The sequence below is a fragment of the Acinonyx jubatus genome, chromosome B3 (genome assembly GCF_027475565.1).
Source record: "Acinonyx jubatus isolate Ajub_Pintada_27869175 chromosome B3, VMU_Ajub_asm_v1.0, whole genome shotgun sequence".
Lineage (NCBI taxonomy): Eukaryota > Metazoa > Chordata > Mammalia > Carnivora > Felidae > Acinonyx > Acinonyx jubatus.
Window position 1 is genome coordinate 111092976 of NC_069386.1, and position 21492 is coordinate 111114467.

The window sequence follows — 21492 nt, forward strand, 5'->3', positions numbered from 1 at the left end:
GCCATTTTTCATAGAAACACTGTAACTTCACTCTTTTTTGTATGTGTGAGTAATCTCTCCCAACTGAGCCCATGATTTCTGCAGTATATATGCTTATGTAGGCTTCTTTTTCAAAGCAAATCAATATTCAAGGAATGTTCAACCAAAATTTTGCCATCATCCCCATTTTAAGATGAAGCATTTTAAGATGAAGTGACAGGTCACTTGACATGTTTTCATAATCTTGCATAGTAATTTACATAGGCTCGAGTATGGAAAACCTTTGAAAACCATACAACTTTGTCCAGGAAATTCTAATAGCTAAAAACATGGCAGTTTTTATTAATTCCAAGGAAGGAGTTAGTTTTTAACAGCACTTCAGAGACAGCCAACACGATATTAGCATTTTATTTAGTATTGCAACGTAGCTAGTTAGTGTTACAACAGGGAACCCTACCTTGGTGCCCGAGGAATGTCTGGCTGTGAAGATGGGTGAAAGTCAAGATGCTGACGCCTAATGGTTGTTCTAGCATTTCCAGGCTGTTAACAGGAAGGTGGGGAAGGAAATAGCACCACTGCCGATTGTGATCTAAGGATCACCAGTCTCACTGCAAAGCAGTGCAAAATATACAAAGAAGCTATAAGTCTGCACACGCCCATTCTCCAGGAAATCTTGTCTGTACCATCCGGTAGGAGGAAGGAAACCTTGTCCTGTTCCTTCAGGAACACGCTCCCTTGTCACGTTAGCTTTTTGATAGCTTCAATCCACTCAGCTCGCTCAGCCTTGCTGCTGGCCTGGATGTAATAGTGTGTGTCATCCTTGGTAATCACTTTGAAGAGATTCCCCTGGACATTTCCTTTAACCCCTGGGCAGAAGAAAAATCAGTGAGTGAGTATCCATGTCTGCTTTCAGCTAGAAGTCAACTGAGCCAAAAACAAAAATACATACGAAGTGTTTTTCAGTGCCAACGTATGTGGTTAGGGAATCCCACCCAATGCCCGCTTCCCTTTTTTCCTCCTTTCCATTCCCTGTCCTTCACCTGTGCCCTCCTGGCCTGCTCCCTGCACCAACCACAGATCTACAGTTCCATTCACATCAAAGAATCCAGTATGCTTATGATAAAAGCAGGCACAGATTTGGGACCTGATATTAACTTGTTTCACTTCTTTGAACCTCAATTTCCATGTCCATAAAATGGGAATAATACTGTCTTAGCTGGCCATTGTGAAATTAGCGTGCTAACAGACATTCAGCTGTGTTGCTAATCCTTAAACACTGTAGGCTTCTATTCTTAGGTGGCAATTTATCTGCCAGTAGGCACAGAAACTGAGGGGAAAGAATACCAGAGACAAGGATTATTTAGTTGTGTTGTTAAAAGACTAAGAACACCACCCCCCTTGCCCTTTTCCCTAATTCTGAAATTGGCTTCAAACTCACACCATTCGTCTCACTGAGAGAGCATACTCCGCTCCCATAGCTCAGTCCATCAGCAGAGCACTGCTGACAGCACAGCAGGGGGGGATTTGAGGAGGAGCCTGAGGCCTGCAGGCCAGGTGAAGTTGCACCTTACCAGTGGGAACGCCGTTATCCTCCAGAGCAGACACGAGGGAACCACGAAGAGAAAACCCACCCACTGGCCGGTTCTCTTCCTGCAGCGGAAAGGATTCCTCATTAGGCATAGTGTGAATGCATAAAAGGGAAAAAGGAGTTGAACTCTTGCCTGTAACCACCCTGAGGCCCGCTAAGAAGTCAGAGAGTCATCTGGAAGAGTAGGTGAGGCTGAATTTAGACATCACACGGCCATGTGACATGCACCAGTAAGGAAATCTGGGCTTCATTTCACTGCCAGCAGTGGCAGGGCCACATTCCTCCCCTCACTCCATCGTGTGCCACTGTTAGGGCGGGAATTCCTGACTGAAGCCTGGTGATGGAGGAACTGCCCACTCTCCAATATTTCAAAAAATGAATGAAAATCCTACATCTACCAAGACAAGGCTGGACAGGCCAACTAAAAGGCCATTTTTCTTTGCTTTTGACTGGAATTAAATCAACTCATCACACAATAACTCTTATATTCGAAACTCAGAGTAGCAATCCTTTGATCAATTAGAAAAAAGAAAACAAAATTAGTAAATTATGACCTAAACAGTACATGGTAAAAGAAACTTTCCACAACACTGGTGGGGACAAAAAAGGTTGAGGGGCAGGATTCATGGGATCTCCTCATAGAAAGGGGTGAAGAGGCTGGAAAGCACTAGTTAGGAGTCTATCAGCCCGCTCCACCCTCCCCAGCCACACAAAAAGCTTTGGAGAAACTAAAAGATGCTTTCCTCTCAAAATAATGATAACCCTCTTGCACAGGCAACAGCGTGCTGAAGGGAATGATCAGACCATTGAGTGCAGCTTGGATTGTGGGAGGAAAGGGAGGGAGAGATGCTGAGAGAAAGGAAGGAAGTACAGCCAGCTGCCTGCTATGCCCAGGAGAGAAGGGTCTGGAAGTATCACACACGGGTACCAAGTGAACATGTGACACTCACTTTGGAAGGGTCATAGTAATGCAGAAAAGCCGGATCCTTCCTCAGAACAAAGCGCCGCACCTTCCAGTTTTTCCTTTTGTGTCCCTGAGGCAAAGAAAGGGTTCAAGGCTCATCTGTGACAGCTCTGTCCCTTCCTCCCACCTCCATGCAGCTAATGCCAAACATCCAAGCCAGCTGGCTCCAACAGACTACTCTCTAAGAGGAGTCTGCTGGAGACCCAGGGATTGCAGTGACTTGGACTTCCCTGCTCAGAGACACATTAGCAAAAACACTGTCACAGTTAGCCAAGTTCCCAGAACCAAAGAGGGTCACACTGAAGGAAGAGGGGAGCATGACTCAGGGCCCACTCAGCGTGTAAGGTGGACAGGGAGGCAGCAGGTGTCAGCTACACTAAGAGCTCACGGGCAAACTTGAACCCAAGGGCTCCAACTTTAAGTGTCAACTTAGCAAAAAAAACAAACCTACACACAGTTGCATGTACTTATGTGCACACAAATACAGCGAAAACCACTTCAACGTTCTGCATCAGCAAAAGAAATGATCACTTCTATGTTAAAATCTAAATGTGTAAGACACTGGTGTGTGTGTAACTCTCTTTGGCTTCACCCCCTGGATCGCAAAGCTTCCTCAACCCTTTAGCCTGGAACACCCAGAGCCCCTCCCACACCTTCCTCGTGGTCTTCCAGGGCCTCACTGCCTCCCCTCACTAGACTCCTGTCAGGCCTGGGAGCAGCAGTAGAGATCTATCTGGGGAGATAGGCAGTTGCATGCACAGTAAATAATCCAAGAGCAGATGGGGATCCTGATATGCAAGAAGCAGGTGACAAGGACAGCCATGTGCTCCAAGTAAAAATGGGCAGGGCACTGAGCAGCACGTGTGTCCATGGTACAGACATGCACATTCGCACGGTGTGTGGGAAATGCACAAACACGAGGGGTGTGCAGAGGTCACTTCACATGCTGGGATGTGGGGATTCTGTTCACAGAATAGCCTGTGTGTCAGGCACAGGTAGAAAGGCCGCATGTGTGCCTGGGACAGGGCTGCTCTCCAAACACGGTTAGCGGTAGTGACCACAGTCAGGTTTTAAACACTGACATTACACTTCAGAATTTTGTCTTAAAAGACTTTTTTTTTTTTCCAAAAAGTGTATCTGGAGGGTATGCAGAGTCCCACGGAAGAAGACAGAGACCCCAGGAAGCGTTCTGGAGCTGAAGGCCAGCAAATGCAAAACACTGATCCAGTAAGCAATGTCCTTCCAGACAAATGCATGAACTGGGCAGTGCTGCAGACGTTTTTTAGCATTGTGATACTGACTTATGCGTACTTTCCCCTGTGTCTGGGACACACACGCACACGTGTGTGAACGGGCACATTCATGCCTCTTGCCTTGCTCCCTGCAGCCGCCACCGGCTCCTGCTTTAGCAGATTCTGCTGGTAATGAGTGCCCTTTAGCAGCTCAGCCCCTCCCACCCTTTGGGGGCATTCTGTCCATCTTCCTCTCCAAGACAAGCATACCTGCTTGGCCAGATAGCCTTGTTTTACCACTGTGCCACTCAACTCCACAGTGCTGAGGCTAATTTCTTCCTTGGAGCTTATCTTCTTCTTGTAGCTCTCAGCCTAGTGGGAAGGAGTGAACAAAGGCTCTGTTACAAAAAGGCTCCAGTTCCAGGCTCTGGGACTACCACAGGGGACAGGAAAATCCTTGGTACAGAAACCTCACTCCCCCTGAGGGTGAAGAAGTCCCCAAACCCTAGGCCTCTGGCCCATGACTGTGGATCCCCTGGCCCTCACTCGGTTACCTTCTCCTTCCCTCTGCCCCAGCGGCAAGAAGAACCCACTCCCTAACTTACGAAAGTGTACAGGGCCGTGGAGTCATCCAGGAACTGCTCGGCCAGGTCTCCAGAGCGAATGGCTCCCATGCTTCGGACGCCTACTGGCTTAAGGAAATTCTCTTCCATGAGCATGGAGGCCAGGGTCACAGCCTCCAGACGGTTAGCAGAAAAGCTGTTGGAGATGAGCCAGTCCACTAGGGAGGAGCCTGCATTGGGGCAAGGGCAGCATCAGTCAGATGACAGGCTACAGACCAGCCTCCCTGGGGGTGCTTGGCTGTGACCTCATTGACCCTAACCTCCTGGGCAGCCTTGGGTTCTACCCAAGAGCATGCGGCCATCTCAGACCAGCCCATTGGCCACAGGCAGCTCTGGCCTCAGCACAGGAAGGCAAGCATGGCTGAGTCTCAGGTCGCCACGCCCCAGGTTTCCACTGCCCAGCCCAGCCCCCAAGAGGGGATGCTCACCTATGAAGGTCTTTTTGTAGGTGCTTCCCTGTTCCATGTTGGGGCTTGGCCGGATTCCGCTGCTGCTGTCGTGCATCTTGTCCACAATGCGACTACACAGAAGGAAGGCAAAGGAGAGGGGCCCCACAGTGTGTGATACCCACATCACACCAGCAGGTAGGAGGGGGAGTCCAAGAGTGCTGCTACAGGTATAAAGCAAGTGGCAAACGGTGTGATACACATCACAAAGCAAGAGGCGTTTCCGTAATGCATCAGATTGGAGAGGTAGGATTTCAGGATGTTTCTTTTCTTCTTGCTCATCTAAATGCTCTCATGTCTCTACACTAGATGGGTATTACTTTTGTAGCAAAACTTAAGAGCTATTACTTTCAACTTAAAAGCAAAATAATATACAATAATGATTCTCTATGATCTGCAGAAGTCGGACCTCCTCCAGCTACTTCTCAAAGTCACCCATCACTTCAACCCACTCCTACTCCACTCCTTCTCCTGCACTCACCATGGTCTAGCAAGCACCCAGGCTGCACAATCAAGATTTCAGTGACTGGCATGGAGCTTTCTGGGAGCCCAGGAATGGACTCATGCCTTGTCTTTGATGGGTGTAACAGTTCTGCTGCCTGGGAGGCTAGGGGGTATTTCCTGTAGATGTAACAGTTTCCATGATGGCACTCCTTTCTGACGTCCCCACTTTAGAGTATTGCCTCCACCAATGATCTGCTTTCCTTCTGTTCTGTGAGATGATTCCTGCCACCAATGGAAGATCTTTTCTCATTTTCTATTTATGCCCCTGAGTTGGAAAGCCACTGAGATGAGACCTTATTTATTCATATTTGCATCTCCTGAGCACCTAGTACAGTATATGGCATTCAAGAAGCCCTCTATAACTATTTCCTGAATGAATGGATGGATGCATGCATGCATGCATAAATGGATGGATGAATGAGGAATCTCATAGAGCAAGAATGCAGCCACTACCAGAACACACCATTCTTGCCACCAGGCTGCAAACAAGACCAGTGACTTGGTGAGTGGAGATTCCTAGGGGGCTGTGACATAGCCCCAGGCACCCTGGCTGAAATTGAAGGGAGGGTCTCAAGACATTGAGGTGTGAAAGCAGCAGAGGCCCCAAGATATTACATAGGAGCAGGGCAGGGAGGGAGGGCCACTCCCAGGCAGAAAAAATAATACAAACAGGACAGTGACAGCAGAAAACCCTGATGCACAATGGTGGCACCAGACAGGCGTGTGTAGTAACAACAGAACCCACCCCCTCCCCAGTCGCACTGACAGAAGCAGCTGCAACAAAGCCAGGCAGGGTGAGGGGCAGGGGTGGGCTGGGTACTCACTGCAGACTGATGTGAGGGGGCAGCTTGAAGGAGTTCTTCAATATGTGGAGTTGTTGGACTTTCCCCGGCTGCCCAGCATGAATAGCCCCTGTTATCTCAAAGGCCCAGGCATCCCTCTCCTCTCGAGAACAGGCTTCCAGGAAGTACTCAGTGGATGTTTGAGTCTTCAACTTAATGAGAAGCTGCAGGAAGAGATGGCTCGTCAGACCAGCACTCAGAGGCCTGGCAGGCCAGAGAATGTTGGCCCCAAACAAAGATGACGGGGCCACAACAAGCCCAGGACACACAGACCTGGTGGCTGCCGAACTCCCAACCCCTCAACCACGTCCCAGGGGGTGGTCTTCAAAGATTCACTTGTCAACCTGAAGCAACAGGGAGCTCATGGCTCACAAGGCAAGCTCTCCCTCTTGGACAGACTAGTTAGCGTAGGGACTGTTGCCTGGGTACTTTGCCTCCTTGCTTCTAATCACACAGACTAACCTTACCTCCCATGACAGCCCCTGTGCTGAAGTGAGAAGTGTACTGGCTTTCAAGTCCAACTGATCTGAATGCAAATCCTAGCTTAGCCACTTAGCTATGAACGCTTGGGCACATTAAGGAACCTCACCAAGGGGTGCCTGGGTGGCTCAGACCGTTAAGCATCTGACTTAGGCTCAGGGCATGATCTCACAGTTTATGAGTTCAAGTCCCTCATCGAGTGAGCTCGAGCCCCACTTCGGGCAAACCATGAGCCCTGCTTCGGGTGAGCCCCACTTTTCTCTCTCTCCCTCTCCGTCCCTCTCCCCCCCTCAGCCCCCGTCTCTGCCCCTCACTCACTGGGCCCTCTCCCTTTCTCAAAAAACAAAACAAAACAAAAAAGGAACCCCACCAAGCCTTAGTCTCTTTATCTGTCATATGGGGATATTAACACCTACGTTGGAGGAACTGTACCTTATGCTCCTTTTGGTCCTCTTTTCTTCAGTCATCCCCAATCTTTCGCACACTTCTCATATCATATGGCTTAAACCCTTAATCAGCTCATGCTCTGTTACATGTTCTGCAGGTGGTCGCCATTCTCATAAACTATGACCCATGGAATGGAGCCGGCTGCTCCAGGAAAGCTCTGAGGGACACAGGGTGGCACGGCTGACGGCCCGAGGTAGCTCTGGTGGCACCATAGACTCGCACTCTATGAGGTCAGCAGACAGTCTTTTTGATGTAGGCCACATCTCCTCCATTCCTTAAATGTGCATTTAGGGTTTTTTGGGTTATTTTTGGCCACTGTGGGATTCTGATGTTGACCCATCTTAGAAGCCTACTGCTTCTTTTGGGAAAGCGGATGCATTCTATTTCATTCTGATTTTGTCTTCCAGTGCATTAATTCCCAACTTGCTTTGTTTGCAGACTCAACATCCCTCACCTCAACTAACAGTAAAAACAGTGATGAGATGAGGCTGGTTCACAGTCCCAAAGGATACCACAAATCCGTTCCTCCAAGTTAACACTGACTCACTCATCAGCATCGTAGGGGAAGAAATTCACCCAGCTCCCTGCACCTGCACTGGCAGTCTGTAATCAACATTTTAATGAAAGAATTTCAGGAGAGACTCTATAATTCCATGTGAAATTCACACATACTCTTTCATAGCTTCCCAAGTTAAAAAAATAAAATATATATGTGTGTGTGTGTGTGTGTGTGTGTGTATACACATATATACATTCACATACACATGTATATACTTTATAATGTGTTCTTAGTGAACTTGCTGGCTCCTCTTGACCTCTTGCAGGTCAAGTACTCTTGAACTGGGAGGATGACAATCTGAGAATGTTAGGGAAAATTAACATGAAGTTCACAACTCCAGTTAGCAAATTTCACTTATTTCCTTTTTTGAAAGCTTCTCTATCTCCAGCCCGTTCTACCAGCACTCTTGCTTTCCACTGTCCCTTAAAGATTCTTAAAGGGCATCAGGTTAACGAGCAACCCTACAAGGTCTGGGGTTTAATTTATTGAGAACTAGAGTCTTAACTTCACTTAGAAAACTAGGGGTTTTTCCTCTTAAAAACGTCTCCGCTGTAAATGTTTCTTCTTTCTTAAACATCAATTCAACAAACATTTACTAATCATCTGCTATGTGTCCAGACATTGTGTTTGGTCTTCTTATCCACAAGGAAGAAGGTGCAGCCCCAGTCTTCCCAGGCTGGGTATCCTCCGGCAGCCCCACCTCCACCCAACAGAATGCTACCCCACCTGACTTTTTCCCTTAATCAGTGGCACTTCCAGATTAGCAGAGGAAATTGTAGAATGACATTTCATTTTTGCAACCTCATAGGGTGGAATGACACTCAATACCTTCCTCTCCCTTGTCCTCAACATCCAGTTGACATGTCCTTCATAACATTTTCTTGTGTTTCCCCCTACTTTTTGCCTTATTTCATGCCTCACTATTTTAATAGCTCCCTTTGTTTTCTTATTTGAGAAAAAGTCAAAAGTACAAAAGAGTACAGCAGTTAACATAATACCAGGAAACCCACCTCCCAGAATGGACTGTCACAAATGTTTTCTTACACTTAGAAGGCTTGTCAATTGGTTTAGAAAAGTCAAAGAAGAAAAACATAAGTGGTTAGATCCCTTCTTTATTGATCTAGTAACCTATTAGAATCAGAGCGTAGTTCCTCATTTTAGTCCTCCTAAGAGTGTTTCCACCAGTCCATTCTCTTACTTCAGAACCTTCAGTGACTCCCCATTACCTCCATCTGGCCCCAGCCAATCTCCCATTGCTCCCTTGGTGAACATTCTCCTTTTGCCACACTGGCCATCGTCATCTCCAAATCTATCCCTATCTCTCCCCTCACTTTCACTCAAGACTTTCCACCTGACATTCCAGAATATCTGCCTCTCTCCTCTTTCAGATCTTTGCCAAGTCTCTATTCCTCCCAATGCTGTACCTGACTCAACAGCCTATAAATACGTCTTCCTCCTCTTCAGGAATATGGTGTTCTCTATGACTAATCATGTTTATACCAACATTTGGAACTCAGAATGTTTTTCGATTAACCACTTGTTTTCATAATAAGATGACTAACTCCAGGGAAAGCACTCTTACCATTTTCTTCCTTGACTCCTCCAAGCCTAGCAAATTTCTTGGCACAAAATGGGCCCTTAAAAAAAACGACTGATTCAGATAATTTTTCATGGTAGGGTTGAAGCTGCGCCTGACTTTTAGAACACTCACCCCCTTAGAGGATGAAAGCCATCACATTGAACCCCAAGATAGCAATAGTTGCTCCCATTTGTGAGGCTCCTCCTAGCCTACAAGGTGCTTTGACAGACTGTTACCTTCTGCATGATTCTCAACACAATCATGGGGGATAGTGAGGTGTCACTATTTTACCCCATTTTATAGAGGAGGAACTAAGGCTCAGAGAGGCTCAATTACTTGCCCAAGGTCACACCTGCTACACAGCTCAGCAGGACTTGAATTTAGGTTTTTTCAATGATAACTCAGCTCTTCCTATTATCCACATCACCTTCACCAAAGAGGCCAGAGATGAGAGGGTCCCGGGCAGAAAGGAGCCGAGAAGCAGGGGCCTTCACTTACGGGTCGGTTTTCATACTCCAGGCAGGGGCAGGTGATGGTGCAGCCATCCAGAAGGATCCGGCCCTTGGGAGGGGTCACCTTCCGACCCCCCTGGAGCTTGTAGTACAGCAGCGTGTTCTGCCGGAGGATGAACCATCGTGCTTTCCAGTTGTGGACGATGTGACCCTGAGGATGGACAGTACAGCCCTGTGGTGAGATGGCTGAGGGGACGACACTGTGTTCAGGGAGAGGTGTCCCACAGCACAGGTAGCCAGACTGTGCCGTGGGATCAACTGCCCAGAAAGGGGGACAGCATTATCTTTTTTTTTTTAACTTCACTTAATTTTTTTATTTTAAAATAATTTCAATTCATAGGAAAGCTGAAGAATAGTATTAAGAACTTGTATGATAGAATCATTTAAGAGTAAATTCTTAACATGATGCTCCAACACTTCTGGATATTTTATTGTGCATCTCCTACAAAAAAAGGGGGCGGATATTTCCAACATAACCACAATGCAACCATCAACATCAGGAAATTTCCATTAATATATTATTATCATCGATTCCACAACCCCCAGCCAAGTTTCACCCATTGCCCTAGTAATATCTTTAATAGCCAAAGAAAGGATCTAGTTCAGAATCATACGTTTTATTTTCATGTGCATGAAAAAAGCATTATCAGTCTGGATCTCTTTGTCATCTGAGTATGTAACCAAGACCTTTGGCATTGACCTTCCAGTTCCCATTTGACCTTGTTTGTGGTTATAAACCTTGAAAGAAACTACAAAGTATACTGAAGAGGAAGTCCTACTACTAGGAGACCGCTGTTGCTAACATTTTGTTTTCTTATTGTCTTTTTTCCTTAGTTTTTACTTTCTGGTTTAAAAAAAAAATCAGGACCATGTTACATATAGTTTCATTATCTAGTTTTTGTTTTGTTGAGCTTTGCTGAGCATCATCTCACACTGATGTATTTCTTTAAAACATGTTTTTGAATGACCGCTAGGTGGATGCAATATTTACTTGTCAATCTTCTATTGTTTGAACTGAGGTTGTTTTTTTTCACTGTTATAAACAATTCTGCAGTGAATATTCTTGCACATAAATTCTGATCTGCATCTCAGATTTTCTTTTCCTTAGCATATATTCCTAGAAAGAATGTCACTAGTCAAAGATGTAGGCAATTTGTAAAGTTGAAGCCACAAACAGTCTACCAGTGCTAAGGACCCTAATAATCTTGCTTAGCTTGCTATGGCAAGACTGAAAGACAGGGTAGTTTGGGGGTTCTCAAGTGAGTCATAGAGCCAATGGACAGGATAGTAAGGTAAAGGCAAAGAGCCTATTTCTAGAACAGACCAACAGATGAGGGAATGTCTGCTGAGGAATCAGAAAGGAATGGGTTTAGTACATACTCATGAAAACAACTTTCATGGCATATTTCCCAGAGCAGAGCCCAATAAGAGCGAGCTTCTAACTAAGAGAGATGGGCTTTATCTGAATCAGAGACCATTTCCCTAGTTCACTCCTTTCCTTACATTTCCTAGCATTTATTAAGTTCAAAGTCTCCTCGTGTTCTCACATTTGTGGAACTGTGATTGTTCGATGTGTACTGTGCACAGTGCTGTTAGGGAACCAAAAGTTGTGGGAATTGACCGAGTGAGCACTGGGCTATGCCCAAACAATTTACTGTGGCAACTCAATAAAACTTTTAACTATGTTAATATGACAAGAATTTATTAATATGTCTAAGTGCTATTACATTGCATGGCGATCAAGCTCTTCACAGAAGATAACTTTCCTAGTCAAGTTCAAGTTTACATTTTTTGCTCTCTCCCATACTTAGGATCGACATGTAACATGACGGGTGACAGCTTTTCTTGATGTGGGCAGACATGTTTCAAGAAACAAAGAAGATTTGGCTTTGACGTCTCAGCAGTTGGGGTTCTCTACTGCTCCCCACATGGCCCAGACTCGGGTCCTCTTTTTCGATGACCCCCTTCTGAGGGGCTGGTGAAGCAGCATTAGCAGTAGATTGTTGGCTCAAAAGATTGTGTACAGGGAGAGTGCAATCCTAGTTGATGGAATGGGGGCTGGTGTGAGGTAGAGAAGTGAAGAAGGTCAAATAATCTTATATCTTAAAACACAGGTGTTACAGGCTAAATTATGTCACTCCTCACACACACAAATTCATATATTAAAGCCCTAACTTTCAGTGTTGACTGTAGGTGCAGATAGGGCCCTAGAAATGTGATTAGATTAGGATGAGGTCATCAAGTGGGCCCTAATCCAATCTGACTGGGGTCCTTATAAGAAAAGGACACTCAGAGACACAGAGAGACATCAGGGAGGAATATGCACAGAGGAAAGACCATGTGGACACATGGCAAGAAGGTGCCCATGTGCAAGCTGAAGAGAGGCCTCAGAAGAAACCAAACCTGCTGACAGTTTGACCTTTTACCCTAGCCTCCACAATTGTGAGAAAATAAATCTGTTTAGCTGTCTTGTCTGTGGTATTTTGTTTCAACACTCTAGCAAACTAAAGCAACAGGGAGAGGAGAAATGGGGCTGGAGACGTTCAAGAAAGTGTCACCAACAGATGTTGAACAGAACAAACCAGTTTGGAGATACTGTACTTTCCTGGACAAAATGCTACATTTCTCAGAATCCCTGGCACGAAGGGAACTGATAGGTGACCAAGTGGCTGCCACCCCTATGCATGGTTTCCCACGGGAAACAGGAATTTTTGGAGAGAACAATGTTGGAAGAATAGGTTCTTCTGACACCCAGTCCCCAGGGCTACCAGGGACAAATAGCAAACAATGTCAGCAATGATGTTTCCGCTAGAAATGTCTGCTGGTGCTGGTAGGTATTTTTGTCTAGCTACATCATCTCTGGCTTTATAGCATCCCAGCCAGGTTCTCTGGCCCTCCCAAATATTCCTGAGTTACTTAATAGTTATTATTCCTCCATGAAATCCCTTTCTGTTCAAACTCACTAGAGTGGAATGTGTTTATGAGCAACTACAGATCCTGACAGTAAGGGTGAGAGGTCTGAGGAGAAAGGCTGATGAGAAAGGATTTATTGTGTAGGTAGAAACCCTGAAGCAGCTTGTGACCCTCAAAAAAAATGTTCAAATCTTCTGACCCAATAATTCTACTTCCGGGGATGTGTGTGGAGTAAATCATCTAGGAGAGGGAAAAGGTTTTATGTATTGAGACACTTAGGATCATTGCTTATAATAAAATAATGCAAAGTATTCTAACTGTGTAACAATACCATGCCCACTGTGGCTATAGGGGAGGCATTCCAATCCTAACAGATGGCAGGAAAGGTCATTGGTGGAGCCGTCAAGGTCAAACACAGCAGTCTGAGTCAACAAGAATCACAGCGCCAATGGTCTTTAACACAGGTAAAGCACTTCTACTTACATTTTTTCATACGATACCTAAAAATGACTCTAGTAGCTATTTTAGAAAATTTCTGAAGGGATACCTCAGGATTGGTAATAGTCATCTCTAAGGACTAAGACTGGACATAAGGCAACAAGAATGAAAACTTATTTTTCAATTTACAGCCTTGAGTACTTTTCTAGTTTTTTTTTAATAAAAGTATGTATTATTTTTATAATGGAAAATTAATTTTAATTCAAACAAACAAAAATCCTGATGAGACGATTAGGGAAATAATTCATACACTTACCTATTCATTCAACAATCAATGACTAACTACTACTGCACCAAGCACTGGGCTGGCAGCAGGGAGACAAAGATGAACAAGATACTGACCCAAGACAGCAGAGGAGACACACAATGATGCCACTCAATGTGATAAGTTCCAGGACAGATGACTGGTGGGGTCCCCCAGGATATCCACCTTTTGGTATTCACAACCTTATATATACTTTTTCCCCACATTGTACAAGGGCTGATCTGTGTGACCAAGAGAATACGGCAGAGTAATGATTTGTCAGGTTAGGTTAGAAAAGACGGACTCTGAGGAAAGCTAGATGCCACATCATGACCGGCCCCTATAGAGAGGTGAGGAACTAAGACCTCCAGCCACTAGCCATGTGATTGAGTTTGGAATAGGACCCTCCAGTCAGCCAAGCCTTCAGGAGAGTGCCACACTAGGCAATATTTTGGCTGTAACTTCATGAGAGACTTGAATCTTGCAGCTAAGCTCTTCCTGAATACATGCCCCTCAGAAATTATGTGAGACAATAAATGTTTACGGCTTTAAGATGTTAAGCTCTGGCAGGGCACCCGGCTAGCTCAGTCAGTTAAGTGTCTTGACTCTTGGTTTCAGTTTAGGTCATGATCTCAAGGTTCATGAGTTCGAGCCCTGCACTGGGCTCTGCACTGTCAGTACTGTCTCCGTCTCTCTCTGCCCCTTCCCTGCTTGTTCTTTCACTCTCAAAAATAAATTAAAAAAAAAAAAGACATTAAGGTTTGAGGCAACTATTATAGAACAATAGAGAAGTGATATAGGTCATGATGCAAACCCCGAAAAGCAGCTTAGGTGGAAGAAGAAGCTCAAAAGAGAGTGAGTGGGGTTAGGTTGGCTCCCTGAAGAGCTGCTACTGGGGCTGAGTCTTGAAGGTTGTGTAGAGTTGGTCAGGTCAGGAAGGCAGGGAAAGGAGAGCTTGAACCACTTCCACTTTTGAGAAACTCCAACTGGTTCTGTATGGATGAGGCTCAGAGGCCTGTGGGCAAAGGACAGAAGTGATGCAGGCACAGTCAGCTTCAAGTTCCATGCAGTAAAGTTTGATCTGTATACTGTGGCCAGAGGGGAGTCCTGGAAGACTTCTAAGAAGAAGCTGCTAAGAAAGGCTTAGGTTCTCATGTTAAGAAGATCACCTTGACCACACTGTGGCAGAACAGATGAATGAAGTGGGCCAGACTGGAGCAGGCAGTTCAGTTGGCAGATGCCATAATAATCCACAAAATGGGAAGGAGAACTCCATTATCCCTGGTCTACAGAAAAGCACGCCATGTTCAGCAGAAATAAGGAACTGGTCTAATGTCACCAGGTAAAGGGATCGAGGCCAAAACTACTGTGGTATAAGTTGAAAGATATCCCAGGCTTCCCTCTACCCAGGGAGTTTCCTCCCTCTCCAGGTCCTTGTCTGCAAATGGCTGGCCAAGGCCAGAGGCCCACCGGACCAACCACAAGTGGCTTAGAGTCCCTAGAACCCCTTTAGGGAGAGGGAGGAGAGTCCATAGCTGGGATAACAAACCTATGACTGGGTTCAAGAGGCATGGAATATTATAGCTGGAGGCACCCTTTGAGAAAGTCCATACTACTCCCTACTTTAATGATGAGGGAACTGAGGCCCATAAAGGTCTTACCCAAGACCTTACAACCCTAGAAAAGCAGAGATGGTACTTGTTACAGATTGAATTATGTTTCCCTCCCCAAAAGGTATGAAATTTTAACCCCTGGTACCTATGCATGTGATCTCATTTGGAAATAGAGTCTTTGCAGATGTAATTAGGATACCGTGAAGTCATAAAGGATTAGAGCGGACCTAATACTAACTGGTATTCCTTATATGAAGAGGATAATTTGGACAGTGAGATATACAGGAAGAAGATGGTCATGGGACAGTGGAGGCAGAGATTAGAGTGATGCATCTACAAACCAAGAATGGCAAGAATTGCCTGCGTGAGATAATAGGTTTTACATTTAGGTCCCTGTCCCCGGCTCCTGGCACAGAGCTCCTGAAACCCTTGTAATTTCCTGGGTAATAGGAACGTCTTTTTTCTAACGAGGTGACTCAAGTGGGCTCCTGGATGAAGGCTGGTCACCATAAAGAACCACAATTAGAAGCTTGGCATTTTCAGCCCCACCCCAATTCTCTTGAGAAGGGAGAATGGCTGAAAACGGAGTTAATGATCAATCATGCCTATGTGATGAAGTCTCCACAAAATCCCAAAAATACAGGGTTCAGAGAGCTTCTGGGTTGGTAAATACATGGAAATGCTGAGCCTGGCATGCCTGGAGAGTACATAGCAGCTTCATGCCCCTTCCCACATACCTTGCCCTACCCAGGTTTTCCAACTGGCTCTTCATCTATATCACTTATCATATCCTTTAATAAACTGGTAAATATATTTTCCTGAGTTCTGTGAGTCACTGTAGCAAATTAACTGAAATGGAAAAGGGGGTGTATTGGAACCTCCAATCGATAGCCCATTGGTCAGTCAGAAGTGCAGCTAGTGTCTAAAGTATGGGTGGGGTGGGGTGGAGGGGGGCAGTTTTGTGGGACTGATCTCCTAACCCATGGGATATGATACTATCTCTAGGTAGATAGTGTCAGAATTGAGTTAAATGGCAGGACATGTAGCTGGTACCACAGAGAATTGCTTGGTGTTGGGGAAAACCTCTACACTTTTGGTGACCAGCAGTGTCAGAAGGGAAGTGTTGTGAGTACAAGTAAAGGAAATTCACAGGATAAAGAAACAATAGGTTGTTCCCTATAAGGTTTTCCCTACATGGGAAGGAAAAATCTGCAAACGTCAAAGCAAAAGAGCCAAGGGAGGATTCTCCCCTATAGGTTTCAGAGGAAGCATGGCCCTGCTAACACCTTGATTTCAGACTTCTAGCCTGCAGAACTCCTTCCAGACTTGTTTCTTCTATGCCTATTTTTCCTTACTAATAATACCTTTTATATTTTCACTTTTTGGGTTATTAGATTATAAGCATTTTTAACATCTGCAAAACCATAATATACTTAGTCATTTGTTTATTTGTGCGGACATATAGGTAGTTTCCAGTTTTTTCACTACATAAATAATACTGTGTTCATAAAGCTTTGATGGTATTTTCTTGGGATAGAGTCCTTCCTACAAAGGACATTTTCAGGCCAAAGGGTGTTAGCATTGCCATGTCATTTTCTAAGAGGGTCATCAGAGGTATGAGCCGGGCAGCAAGGCCTGAAGTACCTCAGTGTCTTCTTAAAGGAAAAGCAATCTTGTCCGTGCTGATCTCACTTCCTTCCCCCTCACCCTCCTTTAAAGCCAGGCCAAGTGAGTGCCCTGCATTTTGCCTGGAGCTTTGCTTCTTTCTTGTCTGGGCGGGAGTGAGAGCCAGATCTATCATGCCCCTGCCCGTCAACTGCTTTCACCCTCCTGGGTGATGACTGTTTTGTACTCTGGGCTTCCAGCTCAGGCCCTGCCCCCACCCCAGGCTTTAAACCGTCCTAAATCTATAGAATCCCATGGCCCTAGCCTTGCAACTAGTCCAGTGGATACAGAAGCTGCTGCCGGCGCCACCCAGGAGGAGAGGGAGTGGGGGTGGGGGGGAGAAAAAGTTGAGATTGATCAATAGGTGGGAACTGTTAGCAGGGGCACCCAGCCAGGTCCCTCACCTTGCAGGAAAGGGTGTGGCTTCCGCTAGCTTCAGGGCCAGCCTCCAAACACCAGGCTTTGGGTTTAGCTGGAATGAGCATTCAGTATTTCAGCCAAGCGCCTTCTGTGGGCCTTTGGGCTGGACCTGTAGACTGTTCTCACTTCCCTGCACCCTGAACTCCCTTGGCCAGCGACCCAGGACTGGGCAGCCATCCAGAAGAGAATTCACATCCTTCCTTCTAGCGTTCCCAGATTCTGCATGGTGGTGGTGGTGGGGAATCTTGGGAGGAAACTCCAGCAACTGGGGGAGACCCCTACTAGGGCCAAGCTATGTGGACAATCAAAGATGCCTATCAGATGTCCTGCCCAGCTCACACTCTCCCTCTCACCTCACAAGGTGCAGGAAAGTTGGAGCAACCCCGCCACAGGTTGTCTTTCTGAGGTGCAGATGCTTCCACAGAACGAGAAGGACTAACCACAGTGGCTTGGAATTTGGTACCTGCTTGTGTCCAGCCTGACCCTTGATCCGGCATCAGCCTCCTACTAGATCTCCTGCTTGTAGTTTTGAGCAAACAACACCCCTGCCCTCCTATACAAATAATGTGTAACATAGCATGGCTACATTACCCATGGACCTGAAAGCAATCTGAGACTTCAGGGCTGCTCTGACCGCCAGGGGAGGCAATGGAAGGGGGAGCCCCGTCATCTCTCTTCATCCATCTCCCTCCCAAAGCTACAATCTCAGTAGAAGAGCCAAAAGTCTCATCCCCAGATTTTATGCCCTGCTGTTATGTTAATATAAACCCTTAGTGTGGACATCAATGTTAAAAGAATTTTAAAATATTGAACTTCCTCTTGCTGCTGCTCTTTGGTTCATTTTCCACCTTGATCTGTGTGCTCTTTGTCTGTCTGAAGTCTTGTAAGCTGTGGGAAAGGCGACATGGGCCATGGGCATGAGGCCATGGGCCATGGACTGAGGATGGAGACTGCAGTCCCAGTTATTAGTCCCCCGGCTCTGGGCAAGTGGTTTCATCTTTCTGCCCCTCAGTTTCCTCATCTGTAATTCAGTGATAACAACACCCACCCTGCTGTGGACAGAATAAGATTTGGAGTCAACCTTGTGGGTTTGCACCCGCTCCATCACCACTAGCACCCAGATCCTAAGCAAGCTGCTTAATTAACCTCCCCGAACCTAGTTTCTCCTTTGGGGAAAGGGAGGAAAGTGGTGCTACACGTGTGGGACTGCGGGGGGCTGAAGAACACGAGGTCCGGGACTCCTACACGCTAAGAGCTTCATTCAGAAGCCTGGGCTGCCTCCTCGCTCAGGGGTTACTGTGAATAGTACAGGAGATGATGCGTTCGTACATAGACGGGCGCCGCGAGCACACTTAGGTTGCTTCAATATAGCATATTTAAATACTGTACTCTTTCCAGCTTAATACGTTGTTTTAATTAAGATAACCCTTCAAGAGTCGCCCCCCGCCTCCTACCACTAGCCAAGCTGAACTCTCCTCCTTGCCTGTGTGCCCCGGCCGCTCTGTTCCACCTGAAGCCGCCCTCCAACCCCGGCACCCGGCTGTCCCCAGGCCGCCGAGACCGCCGTCGGGCGCGGGCTGGGGACCCGGCTCCGGGAGCCGCCCTCCGGGCCAGTGTCCGCTCACCCTCTTGACGAGGAAACCCTCCTTGAGCACGCCGTCCTCCATGTCGCTGCGCGCGCCAGCCGGGCCTCCGGGCGCTCCAGGTGCGCTGTCCCCGCGCCGCCCGCTCCTCCGCGCGCCCGCGGCGCCCAGGAAGCACCTCCGACCCCGCGCGGGCGACGCCTCTCTGGCCCGCGTCCAGAGCCCGAGACCGCGGGGCCTCCCGGGCAGGAAGTCACGCCAGGTCGGGGTTTCTGACGTGGTCGCCCCCGCAAAGGCGCGCTAGGGTCTGCGGTTAGGCCTCCGGGTACAGAGTCTGCGGGCTCTGAGCGTCCCGCCCTGCCGTCGCCTCCGGGAGCCTTCCCCGTCCCGCGCTCTCCGACCGGGCGGGGTGCCCCATCCAGGTGCCCCTGAGCGCGCGCGGCGCCTCTGGCTGTCTGGTCTTTGCCCATCTTCGCCAGCCCCCAGCCTTAACCAGGTGCCTGCCTGGTACTTAGTGTATGGCCCTCGAGTAATACTTACGGAATTAAACGGCACTGAAAGGATTTGCAGGGATTCCGAGTAATCCCGAGCTCAGTGGAAATGGGGGGGGGGGGGGGGGGTGGGGTGGAGAATGGATGGAGTGGAACCAGCTGGGAACTTTATCCTGGCCCCTGGTGGGCGCAGGGCAAAGTTCCCGTTGACAAAAAAAAAAAACAAAAAAACGGTCACAGGTTTAAAGAAGCAGGCGCAGATTGCAGGAGCCCTCTGCCTCCAGAATATACCCACCCACCCCAAAAAAGCTACAGCTGGGGATTACTTCATTAGGTGCAAATTTTAAGGGCATGCCGAGTAACTCAGTAATCTAGATAAATTATATTTTAATGCAGTATTTTTGAAAATCAAAAATAATGCAAAAAAAAAAAATCCCCAGATGAACAAAATAACAAAAATTTAAATGAGGACGGTGTCAGTCATGTCCTACCAGACCATATTGGAGCCTGCAACAAAAGGAAACATAGCAATACTGATTCTTTCTAGTAATCCTTAGGACACATTCAGCTTGTTCATTGTTTGCACTGGGTGTGAAGGGCCCCCTAAGGATTGTTCACCAGGAAGCGGAAAGGCCCTAGCCGCTTAGAAGAGAAGTTTCTGTCAGAACAAAGTACCCCAGGTTGCCTTTCAGAACCAGCCTGGTGCACAATTCCCAACCAGTGCCAATGCCCCGGAAATGCCTTCTCACTGACTGACTTCAGATCTCCCCGTGAATCCAAAAGTAATGAATGTATCTTCCACTCCATTTCAAAACGCACATAGACTCAGTACCTTCTGAAGCCAGGTCTGTAGTGGTGCAAGGTTTTATTTAATGTACAACAATCCCATTAGGTGAGTTTATTATCCCTTTGTTTTTTCCCAGCAAAGGAAACTGAAACTCAAAATAGTTAAATAACTTGCCCAAGGTCACACAACGTACGATTTTAACTCCAGGGCAGTGTGGACACTACACTTACTTCTCAGTTCTTGAGCTAGAAGGAGGAGTAAAGAATCACATGAGCTCTGAAATCTTGCTGGGCTCAAACCTAGGACATGGGAGGATAGAATGGGAAATTCTTATCCTCTTTGGCTCTGGCTGTGGCCTGCTCATCTCCTTCTTCCTCTCAAATCCAGGAAAGCAGGGGATTGGCACAGACTAACACAGCCTACTAAGACTTGGAAGAGGTGGCAATACATTTGACAAGAAGTGTTCCTGAATGAGTTCACAGAGATGGAAAAGGGAACAATACTGGTCCTCTCTCCTGGAAGTGCCCCCTACCAGGAGGAAACTAAGGCCTCTGCATACTTAGAACCTGCTTCCTGTCCTGGGGAAGCCCCTGGTCCAGCCCACCCCGTCTGACTCACTGGACCCATGGCATGAGTCACACTCTTTCCTCACCCAGCTGTAGTGGCTGAGCCACCAGCCCACCAGGGAACCACGCTGACATAAACCCAACTGAACCATGGGGAAGAGGATGAAGACAGAGGAAGCAGACAGTGGTGAACAGCTGAGACTTGGAGAAAGGAGAGGGAAAGGTAAGGAAGCTCAGAACACAAGAGCTTATCTTACTCTTCCAGGCAGACAACTCTCCTCTCCCTCTCAAGACTTAGGCTGATGTGGAAGGATCCTTGACTCTCTCAGAAGGTCAGATAATATCTAGAATGTGTGAGTTGTAGAGAGCTATATGGTCAATGTTTGCTTGTAGGTGATTCATGTGAAATTCCAATGTGAAATTCCATCATTAGAGAGTCATTCCTCTAGCTATAGATAAGGATCCACTGTTTAAGATACAGTAGAGAACGGTAAATCATGAATCCTTACTCACAATGAATACATTGACTTAATGAGTGTATCAGAATCCAGAATCAGAATCTAATCAGAATTTTATAAATGAAGACTCCCAAAGCCCAGAGAAATAAAATGACTTGTCCAAGGCCCAACAGCCAGTTAGTGGCAATGCAAGACCAGGAAACAGGCTAACAGTACTTCAAGGTACTTCAAGTACTTCAAGGCTAGCTCTCAGCAAACACCAAGGGCACTTTCCCTAGCAGTGTCCTGCATCAGAACAGGACTGCCCTGAGGGTATAACTACATACACTGGAAAGAGTTCTGTCTGCAAAGCCAGAAAAGACTTTAAACAATGTCTTCCATGTTTTTTCTGACCATAAATAATTTTTGTGCTCATTATAGAAAGTTTAGAAATTACAAAAAAAAAAAAAAAGATAACACCACACAAATCCCATCATCCAGGCAGATAATATTTTTACAT

The 21492-nt window shown here is 46.6% G+C and overlaps 1 protein-coding gene across 1 annotated transcript; it reads right to left on the reverse strand.

Moving 5' to 3' along the window:
* Window positions 1–371: 371 nt before the first annotated feature.
* On the reverse strand, window positions 372–18954 carry PLEK2 (pleckstrin 2). Its single transcript, XM_027065975.2, has 9 exons — window positions 18734–18954; window positions 9742–9906; window positions 6161–6342; window positions 4815–4906; window positions 4369–4556; window positions 4034–4135; window positions 2518–2601; window positions 1551–1629; window positions 372–845 (listed from the first exon to the last, which is right to left on the reverse strand). Exons 1-9 carry the CDS (start codon window positions 18773–18775, stop codon window positions 718–720), a joined length of 1062 nt encoding a protein of 353 aa, XP_026921776.1. The 5' UTR covers window positions 18776–18954; the 3' UTR covers window positions 372–717.
* Window positions 18955–21492: the final 2538 nt, after the last annotated feature.

Coding starts and splice junctions, on each gene's coding strand:
- PLEK2 (XM_027065975.2), bottom strand. CDS start 18,775: ATGGAGGACGGCGTGCTCAAGGAGGGTTTCCTCGTCAAGAGG. Junction 4,557..4,814: donor CTACAAAAAGACCTTCATAG/GTGAGCATCCCC, acceptor GCCCCAATGCAG/GCTCCTCCCTAGTGGACTGG. Junction 4,136..4,368: donor CCACGGCCCTGTACACTTTC/GTAAGTTAGGGA, acceptor CCTTCCCACTAG/GCTGAGAGCTACAAGAAGAA.